Genomic DNA, 12,554 nt, shown 5'->3' on the forward strand with positions numbered 1-12,554 from the left:
ACTGTAGACCTAGGGTTTGGCTTCAGATGTCAGGCGTTCAGAGGCAAATATAGTGACACCTCCTTCAGGGTGGCGGTGCAGGGGTGGAGGATGGAATTTACAGATAGAACCAAAGTGGGACACACGTCTAAAGTAGGAGCCTCACTAACCTTTCCTGGGCTGTTCTACATTATGCCCTTGACTCTCATTACACAGAATTAGAACCCAATTTAAGGCAGACGCGCATAGGGAGTAGCAGCACAATTGTGGTTCTTGAATGTACTGTACTTTCCATCTTTTAGCGATCAGTCTCCCCTCTTAAAAAAATAAAAAAGTAAAAATGAACTTCTGTTCTCTTTTCAGCGCCAAGCCAAGTATACGGAGAATAAGCTGAAGGCCATTAAAGCCCGGAATGAGTACTTACTGGCCTTGGAAGCCACCAATGCCTCTGTCTTCAAGTACTACATCCACGACCTGTCTGACCTTATTGATGTAAGTGCTTAAAGCCAAAGGTGCAGGGGTACGAGGGGCACAAGGGTCCCTTGTCCTGATTCTGAAGATCTGATCAGGAGTCCCCCAGTTCTGTTGCTCAGGCGTCTTAGAGCATTTTGAGAACACCTATGAACATGGTAGCCATGATCCCTCTGGGGCTTGCCATGTACCAGGTATCAGGTGAAGCACTTTACACTTCTTTTCATTCATCCTCCCTAGAATCCTGGGAGGACGACGTTATTACCTCCATTGTTACAGATTCAAATTCAGAGAGTTTAGATGACTTTAGCTAGAAATAAGTGACAGAGGCAAAATCAGTACCTAGGTCTGATTAGTAAACCCAGGCTCACAACCACTGTACGCTTGTGTCTCCCAGGAAATATTCCCTTAGATCAGCTACTTGCCCGTCGAACCGAGTGCCAAGAACTAAAGGCTTAGAATGTCATACCTGATTAGTTTATATAGCTCTTAATGTTTCTCAGTGTTATCTCATTTGATTGTCATGTCACTCTTTTGGGTCAATATTACAATCTCCAATTTGTAGATAAGGAAATCTAGGTAGGGGGTCAAAAGAGTTCCTGCCCAAAGTTAAACTGCAAATTAGAGCCCTGGTCAGGAAGGCACCCGGCTGCCCCTGACATCTGGCTCATACCTGCACAGATGATGAGAGGTCAGATCTTCGGCGCGTGTGTCTTGCGTGGGGCGGGCACAGGGACACGGGTTTTGTCTCCAGCCTTACGGGTTGGCCTTGGTTTGGTTTCTGCCGCTGCTTCTCCTTCGGAGGAGCCTGGTAGGCTGCAGATCCGTGGGATTGCAGAGAGTCGCACACGGCTGAGCAACTTCACTTCTTCGCTGCTTCTCCATACACCGTGTAGTGAGGTCTTGCAGTGGCTCTCACCTGCAGACACCAGTCTGGGCCAGTTCTGAGCCAGTCCTGACTGCAGCTGCTTAAGTACCCCAGCCTCTCCTGCCTGTATCAGAGTGAGGGGCCTGAAGCCATCCAACTCAGCTTCAGCCTCCCAGTCTCCAGGGCCTCAGGCGGAGCCGGGCCTTGCAGAGGTCTGTTAGCAGGCAGCAACTGAGTTTTGTGAGCCTCTGGCCAGACCTCACATACTTGCCTGTCGACCTTGGTTTCTCTGCGAACGGACCTGCCCCGTTTTACCATGTTGTGTGTGGTTCTGGTCTAAGACTGGCCAGTGTGTGACTAGCTGGTTGACCTGAGGCTTGTCACAGAGATGGTTTGGAACTCTGCTGTGTCTGCCATCCAGCCTCTGGCAGACTGAAGAACTGGGCTAAACCATTGAGTACTTCAATCTGGCCCCACATCAGAGCTGCTTGGGAAGGTTTCTAAAATAGTAGTTTCTCGCTCCCTTCAGCCAGGGCTTTCTGAGTCAGTAGGTATCAGCCTCTTAATGCCCTGAGTGTCATCGTTTCACCGGGTCCGTGGAGCCCTGATCCCTGTCCAGGCCCTGCTTTGTTCTCGCTACTTGTTGATGCCAATCTGAACACTGTCCTTCAACGGAGGTCAGAGCCTTGGACAGGATCCTTTCTCCTGCTCACGGAAACATCTCCTCACTGTTGGGAGAGAGGCCTGTTCTCAGCATGAGGAGGGGAATCACTTCTTTCTTATGCTCAATCTCTGCTGTTTATCTCACATTCGATTAAAAAAAAAAAAATCGTACCTGGGCGGTCCACCACACCTCTGCTGTGGGTTCTCCTTCTCTCTTTCTTTTGCCCCCAGGGTAGGTTTCTCTCCCCTTTCACCAAAACCCTGACCTCTGTGGAAGAGAGGGGTACTGCTAAGTCAGTCACAATTCACAGACCGTCCATCAGATGTGAATCAGTGTTTTTAAATCAGTCCGAGAAGCAAGCTGTTTTGCTCCTTATTATCATTTTAAAAAAAAAAGAAGCTTGTTAGGAGCCTGTCTTCAGAGGATGCTATGTGAGATGCCATTAGCATTCAGCCAGGGTGTGGTTCTAGGTCACTAGGAGCAAGTCCAGGCTGGTAGTGTTCAAGGCCACATGGATGGTAAAATGCTCTCACTTAATTTTGTTTGTTTGTTGTTTGTGTTTTTGTTTTTCCTGGAGTGAAATTAATTAGTCTTTTAAAAAAGAAAAGAAAGAAAGCTTATAACATTATTATGCTCTACAAATGTTCAGTAAGTATTTATTTGGGATGAGACTATGTGCCCTGCAGCATCAGGGTACCAAAATAATAAAATAATTCTTACCCTAGAGGTATTCATAGACATACAGAGAGATCATTTTTTATCTAACTGGCCAGTTGCAGCACCAGTGCTAAGCACAGGAAGCCCAAGGACTGTGGTTTTCAAATCACAGGTCATGATCCATTAGAGGAGTCATGAAGGTTTGACTTGTTTTATTTCAATGAATAAACTAGACTAGGATAGAACAGAATGGGAAAGAAAACATCAGGGTGCATTACATTAGTAAGGTTAAGTTTTATTTGGTAAAACTATTATGTTAGAGGTGTGTGCGTGTATGACAATATAAGATGTATTTCTTACTGTAAGTTGGAGGCCAAAAAAAGTTTGAGAGCCACTGCACTAAGAACAGAGGAGGGTCTTTTAGTCTCTGTAAGCTCCCTGAGGGCAGGAATCAAGTCTCTTCTTTACCTTAATACGTGCATAAATAGGTACAGGGCTTACTAAGCCAAGATTTTTTTCCTTTTTATGCCTTTCAATACTGTTTTAATTGAGATCTAATTTGCATACCATGATTGAACTTGTGTTAAATTGCAAGAATTGTGATGAATCTTACACCCTTATAACCTGTGTCTCTATGAAGATGTAGAATATTTCCATCACCTCAGAAAGTTCCTCTTTTCTCTTCCCAGTCAGTCCTCCACCCTGAGGCCACCACTGTTCTGATTTCTTTTGACTATGAATTAGCTTTGCCTGTTTCAGAACTTCACAAAGGTGGGCTTTTTATATAGTATGTATTTTTTTAAAAAATCTGCCTTCAGTTGCCCAGCATGATGTTTTTGAGCTCCATTCGTGTTATTATATGTGTCAGTAGTTTCCTGCTTTTTCTTGCTGATCTGTTGCCGTAAAAATGGCCAAAAGGATGGTTTGGCCATGACCCAACAGTTAGAGCAGAAGTGAGTAGGGAGCCCAGTTATCCCTTGGCTTTCTGATCTTGACAGTATCCAGAATTTGCTTTGAGATGTGGGGTGAATCTTGTGCCAGTCCATTGCCATCTGTGTTATGGACACCATTCTGCCTCCTTCTTGGCAATGTCAAAGCTCATTGTGTGCTCAGGCATCGAGGATAAGTGAAAGATTTTTGTGGATACCAGTCCATTCAAGGACTAGCCCTTCACTTCCTTTCATTGTATAGTATAAGATTTAATCTCAGATTGTAGGAATCCACTCGAAGCATCTGATACACAGCAGGAAAACCTTGACTTCGGGCCAAAAAAGACATTCTGAAGTGACTTGAGATAGTCTAAGAACCACAGGCTCCTTGGAATGTACTTTTCTTCCCCAGAAGCAGATGGATGACTGAAGAACCAGGCATTGTCCTCATGGAGTGTGGTGAGTGCTGTGTGTGGGCAGAGAATCTGTGACACCATATGCACCCAAGTCGGACAGGAGGGAACCCAGCTTTCTGAATAGGACATTTTATTAAGGGCGATTATTTCTTGCTTCTATGAGAGCCTGAAGTGGGTATTACTTTTCTAGGCCTTCTCTAGATCTCTGGGTGAGACTGTCAGCTGGTAAAGGGTTAATGAACCGTCAGTTCAAGTCATCACACATCTGGAAGGGCTATCATTAAATTCTTATAAAAATTTGATTTCCCCTGAGATAGTTTTCATCAAACATTTATATAACCCAGAAATGGCCAGGGGAGCCCGGCATGGCCACAGAACTCATCAGAAGCCATGGAAAACATACTTTGTCCCCATTGTGAGCAAAATAATGTGCTGCCTCTGCTCACTGGGATTCTACAGGGAACGGGGATGAAATATTCAAATCTTGTTTACCTAGCCTTGCGAGAAATTGCTTCTTTTCTGACGCCTCAGTTTCCGCTGCTGCCCTTTCAGATATGTGGGTAGCCAAGGCTCTGGAAAACCTATTCTGAGTCTCCTGGTTGGCTGAAGGCGTGGCTGAGCCCGAGGGCACACTGTGAGTCAGGCCCCCACGCGCTGGCACAGAGAAGCTCCCGAGCAGTCACTGTAATAAAGCCTGGACCGGCCCAGGAGACTCTGTCTTCCCTAGGCCATCCGGAGTGAGAGAAGCTAAAGGCTTCAGTGGCCACGGCTGCCCGCTTGACTAAGATCAGTGTTCAGCCTAAGTGGATTATTTCCTCAGAGGCTAGAGTCTGTACTCCTGGCATCAACCAGTCAACTGGTGCTTATTAAGTGCCTACTGTGCGCAAGGCCCAATGGTAAGGGATGCAAAGAAAGAGGAAGACTCTGGCCAGGCCCTCTTTGGAGGCTGATGTGAAACGGCAAGTTACAGAACGAGGGGGTGCGTCCTGTGTCACCTCAGGGCTGCAGATGGACGTCATTCTGGGTGGAGGGTTAATATGTGCCAGGCTTGTAGGGATGGCTGGCTGTCCTGGAGTTTGAGAAGTTATATTGGCTCTTGAAGATTGGGTCCAGTTCCAGCAGGTGAGAGGAGTGAGAACTGTTTCACGAAGAGACAGTGCCTGGAGCTGAAAGTCAGTGGACCTGGAGATACAGGTGATCAGTGTTTGGTCTGCGTGGTGCTGGATATAAGTAAACATGTATTAGCTTCACAGCAACCTCCGAGGCTGATGTTATCCCTCTGTGGGGCTCAGAGAGGTTAAGTAGCTTGCTAACAGTCATACAGCTGATTTCAGGCCTATGGTTTTCTAATACTTGACCCCAAACAATGAGTCTGTCATTGGATTAGAACAGAAGAGTCTGAAGAAGAAGATCGAGGCAGATGATGTTAGATGGTGAGACCGAAGAGAAATCGCACTTTGCTCTGGCCATCAACTTTGTTTAACTTCTCTGAGCCTCCGCTTTCTAGTCTGGAAAGTTAAAATCATACCCACCTTACTGGAGTTACTATGCAGATTAAAATGCAAAATATAAAGAAAGCATTTAGCACACTGGCATATAGTAAGCACACTTAATAAATGGAGGCATTTTTAAATTTCCCTACTGAGGAAGGTGGATGTTACTTTAGGGGGAAAAAAACGAGAGCTATTATAGGTTCTTCAGCAGGGGAGTAGGTATAACAAAAGCCGTATTTTAGGACAGTGGGGCAGACAGCACTGTAAGATGCTAAGAGTGTGAATTAGGGTTCAGGTAGTGAGTATGGAGAGGAGAGGGGAGTCACCAAAAACATGTAAAGGTGATGAAACCTGTCTCCCCTAATTCTCCTCTGCACTGAAAAGGTCCCCCCACCTCCACCACGTACTCAGCCCTGTGGGTATTGTTGCTTCTGTTCATCAGACTTACAGGCATGAAATTCATCAGCGGGAGTCTACGCAGAGCTAGTCAGGAAGGTTTACAGGTTCAAGGGAGGCTTGGCTAGACCAGCAGCATCTCCCAGAGGAGAAAGGGCCCCTGCATGTGCAACCTCCCAATCAGCTGCTTTTGTCTAGCTTCCCTCCCAACTGAATTTAATGTCTTTCCATCCTCTGCCTCTAGTTAAGCTGCTGTAACTGCTGTTCTTCTGCACAGCCAGGCACCTGCCAGGGCCCGCTGGCACTGAGTCCAGAGCCCAGCCTGACAAGCACTCTGTCGTGGAGCTTCTTGTTAAATGCTGCGAGGAAGAGGTGCATCACATGCTTTTTCTTCCCCAGCAGTGGCTGTTCCCAGTGTGATCATGAAGAGGGGGGAAGATTGGGGGAAGAGTTAATTTGATGCCTACTTATGGAATGAAATGGCAATCAGGCAGATGGTCTCTCTCTATCCATGGATTCTTCTCTGATATTTCATCTCAAGTTCTGGATATCAAAACTGTTTGAGCAATAGAGGGGATAATGGGTGACTGAGGAATTTGGATCTCTAGGTCCTTTGGGAGGGATAAGGAATAGAGTTACAGAATGCCATTGCTGAAGAGGGCCTCAGGGATTATGTTTAGTCCAAGTATTGATATTTTCAGTCTTACTCTTTAACAGAAGAATTCTTTCTTCAAGTCAGACTTTACATAGAATCCTAATATATTGAGTAGAAAAAAGGGAAGAGCTGGTTTGGTAGAAGCAGGGATAGGAAGCTCCAAGTCCTACTAGTTGGGCTGCCCTCTCTTTAAAGGCAACCTGAGTACAGAACCATAGAGCTCTGTGCTACAGCTTGAAAACCACTGCTGGCCAAATCTTTTCATTTCACAGTCGAGGAAATGGGTTCAGGGAGGGGGAATGGTTTTTCCAAGGTTGCTTGACTTCCTGTCCAGTGCTTTTTTTAATACTATTGCGTCTTTCATACCATTTTTTTTTTCCATGTTATTTCAAAAAATCAGAATCCCTTAAGTGATGTGAATTTTCCCAGTAATACTTATATTTAGAAATTTTTGGTCTCAGAAATGCTGTTGGGCCAGAGCTTTAGTGCAGAAATCCTAATCTACAACTATGGCCTGTCCTAGAATGTTGGGAGTTTGCCGGGGGCAGGGGTTGATAAGGACAGGGTCAGCCCCGCTCCCCCATTTTTATTTCTCTACTAGAGTTCTCTTGCGACACCTATGATTTCTAAGTAAGCCCTGAATGCTGAAATGGCCTGACTTGGTTGGTATGTTGTAATGAAATTACGGTAACCCTGAAGGAGTGTCAGGCTACATTTGTATTGTTGAATTTCATTACAATGGTATCCCCAGAAGAACCTGAAAATAGAAGAAAATTCTCCCCAGCTCTTTCATGTTTACTGAATAGCATGATTAAATAATTTCATTTTGTCCCAATGAGCCCTTTCCTTCTGACTACCTCACAGTCCTCTAAGGAGTCCTACATACTGAACTAGGAGTCAAGAATGGAGAAATATCATCCAGATCACGGAGGGCCAGCCTTCTTCCGGTAGCACAGCCAGTCTCACTGATCAGATCTGCCCTGGGGGCCGCCCTCCCCTCTGCCGAGCCTCGCGGCTGTCCTTGGTTTGCTCACGTGCCTTCTCCGCTCCACAGCAGTGCTGTGACTTAGGATACCACGCCAGCCTGAACCGCGCGCTGCGCACCTTCCTCTCTGCTGAGCTGAACCTGGAACAGTCGAAGCACGAGGGTCTGGACGCCATCGAGAACGCTGTGGAAAACCTGGACGCCACCAGTGACAAGCAGCGCCTCATGGAGATGTACAACAACGTCTTCTGTCCACCGATGAAGTTTGAGTTCCAGCCCCACATGGGGGACATGGTGAGCCCCTCCTTCCTCTCCTGCACCCCCAGGGGGCTTGAGCTCACTGGCGTCTAGAGTTTCTGCACTCAGGCCATGGTATTCTGGGGAGGGCAAGGCTTGGGGCTGGCTTCATGTGGGTGGAACCCAGTCCACCCATTCAGCAAACAGCTCCTGGGTGCCTGCTGTCCACTAGGCTTGACCGTAGACACGGGGTTAGAGCCCTCAGGGGGCTTACAGTTGATGAGTTGACAGAAATATGCATAGACGGGGACACCGAGAGGGACTGGCAGGATCAGAGGAGGTGAGAAACAGCCAGCGTGCTCTAAAAACTACTAATAGTTCCATATGATGAAAGGAAAAGGGAGGTGGAGTCCTCCAGCTGGTGAGGCTGAAAGAAGCAAGGGCTGAGATGGAGCCAGATACTCAAGGTTTCTGATGGGGAGGGAGAGCTCAGCAAGCTGATGGCGTGATCTTCTGTCATTTGTCAGAGTTCTAAAGGCACTTATTCTCATGGGTTCAGAAGTTTGTGATAAAAGGGGTAGTTTTACTTAGGTATTGAACAAAACAGAATGGATACTGCAGAAGGACAAGAGCTAAGATGTCACCCCTAAGAATGGCTGTCCAGGCAGCAGTGCATGAATGTAGGGGTCTTCTCTCTGATTTTTTACCTCTGATGGCTAAAACAAGAAGGGCCTAAATAACCTGAAGTGAGAGGAGAGAGCTCTTTGGTTCTGGAACCTCTGAATCTTGAGGTTCCACTTCTGGTGGTGGTTCATATAAATCAAAGTGAATCTTCTTCCTGGGTTAGGAGCCACCACTTGACCTTTGGATTAAATCAGAAGGAGGATATATAAGCTTACATAATAGAAAAGGTCAATACAGATCTTCAGGCATGGGTGAACTGAGGACTAGGAATTATATCAAAAGACTCACTTTTTCTCACTCTGCTTCACATCCTATGTTTTGGCTCTGTTCTCAAATAGGCTTTTATCCTGTGGGGGCAAGGAACCTACATTTGCAGCCTTATCCCCCTGTGGATTGAAATCCGACAGAAAGAACATCTGTTTCCTTGGGAATTCCTGGTGGTTCAGTGGTTAGAACTCCATAGTTTCCCTGCCTTGTGCCCAGGTGTGACCCCTGCTCAGGGGAACTAAGATCCCGCAGACCCCAAGCTGCGTGGTGCCGCCAGAATAACAAGCAAACACAGAGAGTATCTTCTTCCCTCCCGGAAGCCCTCACAAGTCTCCCCTTGTCTCCATGGCTCTGATTGGGTGATGTGCTTACCCCTGAGCCAATCACTGTGGTTGGTATCTGCAGTCAGCTGAGGCCATACCCTGCACCCTCAAGTTTGGGAAAGTCCCATCCAAAGCACAGGGCCTGAGTTGTGAGTGAAAATTTCCCCCTCAGAGGACAGTCAGGCCGAAGTTACCAGAAGAAGGAGGAAAGAATGCTGGGTGACAGAAAAAACAACAGTGTCCTCTCAACAAGGGAACAGTTCTTCCATTAAGATGAACATCCAGATGCTCTTTAGAAAGCGCTGCTCCAGAACGAGAGCTGGTGCAGCGTCAGCAGTGGACCTCCTGCCATCAGCAGGCCACCGTGGACAGTGGGACATTTCTATCCCAAGAACAGAAGTGTGGGGATGGTTTCTTTCCTCCTCTCCTCCTTGGGAAAACCGTTTCCAGTTTGTCTCCATTGCTGTGGCTCAGGCGTTGAACAGATGGAAAGGGAGATGGCAGCATGCGCAGCTAGAATACGGGGGTGGGGTGTCACCGAGCCCCAGGAAGCCCCATTCCTCACCTGCTCTGGCTTCTGGTCAGACGTGTCTTCCAAACCCCTTCTCCAGCTGCCACGGAGATTCCTTCCCAAGAAGTAGTGGAACTTGGGGACCAGCTGAGTGGAGTGATGTTAATACATTTTCTGGTGTCGACTGTGTTGCCTGCTAAGCCCAGCAGCTTGTCTCCATAAAGGGGGATTCCAGACGCTGAGTGCTCAGGCTCCCTCCTCGCCCTGTCAGAGCCTCATTCCCATACTCCGGAGCACAGCTGGAATGCATTACCTTGCGCCCCGGTAGAGGACCGCTGCCAAAGCATGCACCAGCAGCCCTGCTGCTTCTTAAAGAAACAAGCGTGGAGATGGTTTTCCCTCCATGATTCCCGCCTGCTAGATTGAAGTCACTTTAAAAATCAATAGTTCAGTCTTCTGCCTAGGCCCTCCCTTTGTGTGATGCGGCAGGGGCCGGGGCGAATCCTAGATCATGCAAAGGTTTTGCTTTCCAGCCTCGCCTTCATGTGAGTGGAGAAGAAAAAGCGATGAGAGGCCAGTCTTTCTTGGTCCCTGCAGCCATCTATCCCCAGTCAGTGAGGGCTGTGTATAGACTGTGGAGGCGAAGAGAGGGAGCTGCCTGGAAGTCCTTGAACTGGGGCCAAAGTTCGGGTGGCATTCGGACCGGAAGCCCTGAAATTGGCCGAGGCCCCACACTGATTGGTGTTCTGGGGCACTCAGCACATGGACTGATGCCAAGCACTCTCCGATGCACTGGGAGGAGGCGCTTGGCTCTACCCTTGGTGCCCCCAGAGGCTCGTGGGGCTCTGGATGCCTGACCGGTGACATCAGGCAGCCAGAGAGTTTCACTATTGGCACCATCCCATCCTGGCCACCGAGCTTTCTCCATTGTGTCTGCTTATCCAAGAGCCAGGATGAAGTCAGCTCTCTTCAGATCTGAGAGCTGGCTCAGGCCAGCCTCTCAGCTGGGGGAGGAGGTCAAGTCAGTTGAGAGCTTAAAAGCCAATGGAGGAAAAGGTCAGGTCCCAGCCCCCTCCATCTGAAGAGAGGTTTTGTCTTTTCAAGCAAGAGAATGGTCTGTGGGCTTGGGAATCTGCCCACTCGTCGCTGGGGAAGGAGGAGGCTGGTTCTATCCAGATGTCTCTCCACAAACGAGAGGCTAAAGGACGCGTGGTGGCAAGGTGACAGGAGCTGCCTGCACGTGGCCCTGCCTTGCAGTCTGCCAGCCTTCTGTTCCTCATCTGTCATCCTGGGGACGGTGGGGGACCTCAGGCCCACGCCATCGCCACAGCCCCATCGGGAGACAGTGGCTCAGCCCTCCCCTCACTCGGGGCGAAGCTTATTGACAGCGGTCCTTGGGAGAAAGACAGACTTTTCTCCCACGCAGATCTGGTGAAGACCTGGAGTGAAATGATGGCTTTTTGAAAATGCCAAGTTCCACAGGATTCCATGCCCTCTGGGGCCCTCTAGCATTGCCCATGGACTTGCTCCTGGCCTCACACTTTCTCTCATTGAGTCAGAGCTCTCATGCGTGGCCCAGATTTATAAACACATGCTGGCTTCCAGCAGCGGCACGTTAGCCTCCTGACCCACTTCTCTCCTGCTCTCACTCTGGTGCCCAGCGGGGAACAAAGGCGGGGCCAGAGAGGTGGCCACTTGGACCTCTGGCAGGAAACCCTCCCTGGGCCAAAGCTTGTGCGCCTGGAGCCAGGGCTGCCTGAAGCCCTCTTCTCTGCCCTGACTCCGGCTTCCTGGGAGCCACAGGCCCTTTATGGACCTGCCCCTGCCAAGCACCAGGCTAGAGGTGGGCTCCAAAGAGAGAGAGAGAGAGAGAGAGACCTTGTCAAACAGGTTCCCTTCCTCCTTCTTTTCTTGTGCTATTTGGTCCTAGAAAAGGTCTGCACACTTTGGCTTTGGATTTTGTTTCACGTAGAAGTTGTGAGCTTTGCAGCTTGAGTACAAGTCGTTTTATTAACAGTAACGGGCCTCTGACAAAAGATCTGTGTCCTTTCCCTGACCTGGTGTTGCTTTCTTTTGGCAGGCATCCCAGCTCTGTGCCCAGCAGCCCGTCCAGAGTGAGCTGGTACAGAGATGCCAACAACTGCAGTCTCGCTTATCCACACTGAAGATCGAGAATGAAGAGGTGAGTTTCCTGCTCAGGAGGTTCACAGCCACCCTCTGAGTTCCCCTGTCGAACCTCTTGCTGTTCCCCATACGGGAGCAGGTGGAAGGAGCATGCAGGGAACGTCCGGGCTGCCGCAAACGTTTCCTAGCCAAATGTAGGCTTGGATTTTCCCCTTCTGCTACATCCTGCCCTTGAACTCCAGGAAGTGGCTCTTGCATTGCCAAAGGTTGAGCTCTATTTTGAGCCTTCTGCAAAATGCTTTTGTCCCCGCCTTTACACATTTAATCAAAATGGCACTTGGCAGCTGTGTGAACAATATTGTGTCTCTGAAACCACCCCCTCCTGCCTGGCTTTTTCCAGCATTTTCAAACAAACAGAGGCCTTTGACTTTGACACTTCAAACATCTCCATCCTCTTAGGAAAGGGAGACTTTCTTCTGGGCCCAGTGTATTTGCTTTCAACAACTAGTTCAAAAGGGCAGTGCAATTGATTATCAGCTCCTTATTCTTTCGAGCTTTTATGACTTCTTACCTGGAATCTCAGTTAAGTCTTACTTTCCCCTGTAAGATCAGGAAAGCCTAGGGATGGGTCACTTGGTTTGCAAGTGGGGAGACAAGCTCGTTATTTGTTGAAGGTCAGGAAACAGAACCTGGGTCACGGTGGGACTCGGCCCATCACGAATTTTTAACCCGCTCTCTATATGATGGGGTTGCTTTGGATTGGTTTCATTCTCTCTCCCTTAGCAAGTCCAGTATAGCCAAGAGCTAATCTTAAATTTAAAAATTAAACATTAAATAGCCAGGCCAAGCAGGCAGTATGAGGGACGTAGTGGGTTTTAGGCCCTTACTGAAGAGA

General features: G+C 48.3%; 1 protein-coding gene across 9 annotated transcripts in view; it reads left to right on the forward strand.

Annotated features, from left to right (window-relative positions):
• SRGAP2 (SLIT-ROBO Rho GTPase activating protein 2) overlaps positions 1 to 12,554 on the forward strand; it is a 247,698-nt gene that overhangs the window by 176,318 nt on the left and 58,826 nt on the right. For 6 of the 9 annotated variants that reach the window (XM_043923265.1, XM_043923267.1, XM_043923271.1 and 3 more), the window contains 3 exons: positions 343 to 471; positions 7,583 to 7,807; positions 11,616 to 11,717. In XM_043923265.1, the coding sequence (XP_043779200.1) occupies positions 343 to 471; positions 7,583 to 7,807; positions 11,616 to 11,717 (456 nt within the window). The remainder of the gene's footprint in view (positions 1 to 342; positions 472 to 7,582; positions 7,808 to 11,615; positions 11,718 to 12,554) is intronic. The other 3 variants (XM_043923266.1, XM_043923268.1, XM_043923273.1) reach the window with 1 other exon arrangement.

Source organism: Cervus elaphus, chromosome 14 (genome assembly GCF_910594005.1).
Source record: "Cervus elaphus chromosome 14, mCerEla1.1, whole genome shotgun sequence".
NCBI lineage: Eukaryota > Metazoa > Chordata > Mammalia > Artiodactyla > Cervidae > Cervus > Cervus elaphus.